The sequence below is a fragment of the Petaurus breviceps genome, unplaced genomic scaffold (genome assembly GCF_028583685.1).
Source record: "Petaurus breviceps papuanus isolate PSGF00001 unplaced genomic scaffold, PetGlider_PUasm1.0 187, whole genome shotgun sequence".
NCBI lineage: Eukaryota > Metazoa > Chordata > Mammalia > Diprotodontia > Petauridae > Petaurus > Petaurus breviceps.
Genome location: NW_027185799.1, coordinates 26459509 through 26465508, shown reverse-complemented (window position 1 = coordinate 26465508; position 6000 = coordinate 26459509). Strand labels below are relative to the sequence as shown.

Genomic DNA, 6000 nt, shown 5'->3' with positions numbered 1-6000 from the left:
CTCTCTCTCTCTCTCTCTCTCTCTCTCTCTCTCTCTCTCTCTCTCTCTCTCTCTCTCTCCCTCTCCCTCCCTCCCTCCCTCCCTCCCTCCTTCCCTCTCTCCCTCTAATACTGAATTTTAACTGAAATCACAATGTACCTTTTTTTCCTCTGGTACATTATATATATATTTTGGATAAAACACAAAACAGTTCTTTTCATTATTTTTCTATTTCAAAGAGGTATTTTATTTCTTTGGCATTCAATGCAAGCCAAGCCTTATTGTCTTTAATTCAGCTAAGAACTGTATACTGAATAACTCAATAGTACTACAGTATCTTGAGAAAGGAAACTTGAATGTTATCTTTACTTGGAGCTCATAGAATTCTTTTTTCCTTTTCTTTGGTTGAAGGCAGTGGCATTAACTTGAAATTCCAGTCCCCTACACAAAATTTTATAAAAAGCTTCTTCTAGCCTATGTGCCTGGAAGAAATAATGTCTTTCTTTGAAACAAAAATCAGAAGCATCTTGCCATTGGAAACATCTATAAGATTCTAGAAAGCTGAATTGTTTAAAAAAAATCACAGAACAGATCACTAAAGAATATCATGGAATCATTAAAAAAAAAAAATTATTAAGTACTTATATTCCAGGCACTATGCTAGGTCCTAGGGATACAAGTACAAAGAATGAAATAACCCCCTACTTGCACTGAAATTGCATTCTAATGAGGGAGACAACAAGTACATATAAAAATATATACAGCATATATAAAAATTAATGAATATATACAGACACACTCTGAAAGCAGTTTGATAGGTGACATGAAAGCTAGGGCACTAATTGTTGCAAGGAATCAGAAAAGGCTTCCTGTAGAACATGGTTCCTAAGCTACATCTTAGAAGGAGAGAGAGACTCAGTGACACGGATAGGGAACATTTCAGGTCTGGAAGACTACCAGTAGAAAGACTCTGAGATGGGAGATGAAGTACCCTAAGTGAGAAACATAAAGACTGATTTGACTGGATTGCTGAGTGGGGAGGAAGCATAATGTCTAATGAGACTGGTTTGGGACCAGGTTGTATAGGGATTTAAAAGCCAAACAGAGAAATTTATATTTTGTTCTACAGTCAATAGGAAGCCTCTGTAGCTGGTTAAATAAGGAATCACATAAACCTTAAAGAAAGACTATGTATAGACTACTTAAAGAAAATCACTTGGACACCAGAGTATAGGGTGGATAGAGTAGACTGGAGATACTTGAAGCATATGGAGACCAATTGGGAGGTAATTATGATAATCTAGGTAAGAGGTGAGGAGAGCCTGAACTAAAATGTTACCATGTGAGTGAAGTAAAAGGTGATGTTGGAGATGTTGGGAAGGTAGAAAGAGCATGATTTAGCAACAAGTTGACTACATAGGATTAGAGAGAGAAATTGAGAATCATGCCAAGATTATAGACCTGAGGCACTGGAAAGGTGGTAGTGCTATCATCAGAGATGGGAAATTTTAGGAGAGGGGAGGATTTAGGCAGAAAGATAATGAATTCAGTTTTAGACATGTTGAGTTTAAGATGTCGCTGGGTTATCCAATTTGAAGTTTCTAGGTAATTAGTGATATGAAACTGAAACTCAGGATGGAGAATGAATGGGTCAGTATATATTGATGTTAGAACTCCTTCAAGAGCCTCTTATGACATATATGTGTGTATGTATATATATGTATATGTGAATTAGATTATTTAGTCTTTTTAATGAATATCTTTCAAGTTATTGGCTTAGATTTCTTTATATAAAAGTATTCTTAGACATTTAGGAAATTCTCATGGTGATGATGCCATGCATAAATGATTAGACTAAAAAAGACATTATAGGGGCAGCTAGGTGGCGCAGTGAATAGAGCACCAGCCCTGGAATCAGGAGGATATGAGTTCAAATGTGACCTCAGACACTTGACACACTTACTAGTCGTGGAACTTTGGGCAAGTCACTTAACCCCAATTGCCCTCCAAAAAGCAAAAAAAAAAATAAAATTAAAATAAATTTTAAAAAATAAAAATAAAAAGACATTATACTTTTAAAATATAAATTGCCTAAAGCTTAAAACAATTTCTGCTGCTCTTTAAAAATTATACTTAGTAGTTTTCTTGGAACCAAATGTGATAGAATCAGTCAATCAACAAGCATTTATTTAACATGTACTATGTACCAGGCACTAAAATATAAATATATATGTTTTCAGTTTCATAAATACAGCTTTGATGATAGAGTTTGAAAATAGTTTTTAGTTTTTATGACATAGTAGCATAATTACATTTGAAATAGGACTTTTCCATTCTCATTAGAGAACATAGCAGAGACAATATTTTAGAAGAAGGAACTCTTGTGCTAACATCACTAAAAATATGTTTTCTCTCCCCAACTAGATTGTAATCTTGAGGGCAATAATTGGCTCTTCAGTTTGTTTTGTGTCTTGAGACTACCTAATGCATTGTGCTCTCTTTCTCTCTCTTTTCACACATGCACACATACTCAGATACTGAATTTTAACTGAAATCACAACGTGCTTTTTTCCCTCTGGTACATTATCAATAACAAGTGCTCTCATATTAGGCTTTTTATGGTTAATGTGACTATCATGAAAACCTGAAATGGTCAGGAACCTATGTAGTTAGTACTTCGCACAAAAACTAGAAGTTTGAGGGGATTTCCCCAGTGTAGTAGGTAGTATGACTCAGAAATAGTATTTTGTGCAACCTGTAAAAAAACCTTTGAGATTTGATCATTTATGTGTTGATAATTTTTTTCCTACTCATTCATGCACTTATAAAACAATAGCTTTGTAGAATCATTATGACCCTATAAATTAAATGACAAGCTACAAAAACAGCCCTACAAAAGAAATAGCAAATACTGTTCTTATGAAGCATAAAATGAAATTCTGGTGATAATGTACATGTCTGAAATAACTGAGTATGTAAAGAGTGGAGAGAAGAATGGTCAGTCTGCTGGGATTAATTTTTTTAGGTTGATAGTTTTTAAAGGCGACAGAGGACATGGCTTGAGAGGAAAGAGAAAGAGCTACTGGGAGAGAACTTTATGTAAATGAAATAAGCAAATCATGAACAAGAGATCATAAGCGGATTAGCCTGATCAGAGCAAGTAAAATGCATTGGGAAGTAATGAGAAATGAAGTAGGAACATTTCTCTTTTAAAACTGAAATAGCAAAGGTCTTCTGGCAGTTAAGAGCATTTACTGTTGTGCTTAAGGAGCATTTTTCATCTGAGGATTTAAAAAAGAAAGTTACAAGATTTCCCAAGTATTTGTGAGCTATGAGATTTTTTGCTTTCCTATAATTATTTCTCTTTTTAAAAATTAGAGATTGAATAATCTTTGTGATTCTTTTAATGATAAAAGCTAACATTTATTTATATATATAAATATAACATTATATACAACATTTATATAGCATATACTATATGCTCAAGCACTGTGTTTTACCATTTTTATTCCTTTTGATCCTCATAGCAACCCTGACTCCAGGCTTGATATTCTATATACTGGGGCACCAGCTGCCATCAGCATATTTCTTTTTTTTTTTTCTTTCTGGAGGGCAGTTGGGATTAAGTGACTTGCCCAAGGTCACATGGCTAGTAAGTATGTCAAGTGTCTGAGGTCAGATTTGAGCTCAGGTCCTTCTGACTCCAGGACCCGTCCTCTATTCACTGCACCACCTAGCTGCCTCCATCAGCATATTTCTTGTTTTAATCACATAAGTAATTTACCACTGTCAGTTTTGCAATTTTTGTTTTCAGTGATTTATATTTATAACATTTTGTGTGATTTTAAAAAAAATTTTAACATAATAATCAAACCTCTTCCCTATTATTCTTTATAACTGAAATATGATTCTTCATGACTGCCAATTTCACACACACATATGCACTTTGTTTATTCATTTATCTGCCTCAATGATTTCACTGGCCTAGTGAACTCTGTCAGGAGCTTTCTCTACCAATTAAAATTGACACTTCTTTGTACCTTAGCTTTAGAGAGTTTCTTAGTGGTATTAAGAGATTAAGTCACTTGCCCAAAGTCATACAGCCAGTGTGTGTTAGAAGAAGTTCATAATTGCAAGTACATAAGGATATTCCAAAATGTTTTAGTTTTCTTCGTTTTAATGAACATTTATCAAATACCTACTTTGTTCTAGGTTATAGGAGAAAAACAAAATTTAGATAAAATAAAGTCCTTACTTTTATGGAATGTACTTTGAATAGGGGGGAAATAAAATATGTACAAATTATTAAATATAAAAGAGGAAATAATACCTGCTAAATATATTAGAGAAGTGTGGAACAAAGTACTTTGTCTACAAGGAATGCAGACAGTGCCAAGGGATTAAAAGTGTGGAGGGAGGGTAAAAGTGTTTGTAATATGAGAAAGTCATATTTAGTGATGCTCCCCATTATAAGTGTTAAAAGCTTTTAATGTTGTCTTTCTAGCCATATAGGGGAGACATCTTGTAGGAACTGACATGAAAAGAATAAAAGAACTATAGTTAGTTATTATAGATACATATATTATATAATATATATTATATATTATAGTATATTATCGACTTTAATATCTTCTTTGAAATACATTTCTGGAAAGTTACATGTAACATAATGTAATATAAGTACCAATATGTATTAGGAAGCAGGTAGGGGCAGCTAAGTGGCACAGTGAATAGAGCACCGGCCCTGGAGTCAGGAGGACCTGAGTTCAAATCTGGCCTCAGACATGCAACACAAAAACTAGCTGTGTGACCTTGGGCAAGTCACTTAACCCCAATTACCCTGCCTTCCCCCCTCCAAAAAGCCAAAAAATAAAAAGAAGCAGGTAACTTTTTGAGGTATCTTTGTCCTCCATTAACATTTGATGCTATAATAAAATGAAAAGTGCACAAATTAAGAGAATTGTATTGTCATTAGGACATACTGTCTTTGTGTAAACTATCTAGTACATAGTTGGCATTTATTAGATTGTCCTTAAACAGTATTGATACATATTCATTCTCTTTTCTACCTCATTGCATTCAGGAAATTGAATTTCACTCATTGAGAGAAGCTCTATCTTTTGTATCATTAATTGATGGATACTATAGATTAACTGCAGATGCACACCATTACCTCTGTAAAGAAGTAGCGCCCCCAACAGTTCTTGAAAATATCCAAAGCAACTGTCATGGCCCAATTTCGTAAGTAATACACACTTTTAAAATGGGAGGGGAAAGACCCACCCAGGATACTTTGTATAGCAGAAATAATGACATTAACCCCAGTCAATATGCTCATAAAATTTTATTATCTATCTAAATATCTTTTAAAAATACCCAACATGTATATCATATGTAAGTAAATTTTCAAAACAAATTTTTTTTCTTTAACTTCAAATTGTCAGGGGCAATATGAATATGTTCTTTCCTAAGATTTTGATACTATTTGAATTATTATAATTACATACATCTATATTGTTACATTAATACATGACTTAGAATCAGTTACACAGTTTTATGTCATCTTGACATGGGAGGTAATCAAAAATAGATGTGGTATTATGAAAGAGAATGCTCATTTAAAATAAGGAATTATTATGAAAAGGCAGAAGACTTCAAGAAAATAAAATTATTGCTGTTGTTTCTGGCAGACTTTTTCTACCACAAAAGTCATTAGTGTCCTACTGCATGTTTCCAAAACAATAGGAGCATCCCCAAAATTGGTTTTGAACTCAGTATGAATAGTTATTTTTTTCCCCTTAGAAAAATTACCCACAACTTTAAAGAACAAAAGATTCTCAATTTTTGGAGGACCTTCAGTTTTATTTTTTAATTTTTTCATAGTAAATATTTTGGTCCTACTAGTGATTCTTCTACTTGAAGTATATAAATGTAACAAGGGAAAAATCTGGTTTTGAAACTTGAATATATATTGTATATGTTTATACACATGTATATATATATGTATATGTGTAGTAATAG

At 33.2% G+C, this 6000-nt stretch overlaps 1 protein-coding gene across 2 annotated transcripts in view; it reads left to right on the top strand.

Annotated features, from left to right (window-relative positions):
- Positions 1-6000, top strand: part of JAK2 (Janus kinase 2) — a 149567-nt gene that overhangs the window by 98509 nt on the left and 45058 nt on the right. For both annotated transcript variants that reach the window (XM_069090780.1, XM_069090781.1), the window contains one exon: positions 5063-5220. In XM_069090780.1, the coding sequence (XP_068946881.1) occupies positions 5063-5220 (158 nt within the window). The remainder of the gene's footprint in view (positions 1-5062; positions 5221-6000) is intronic.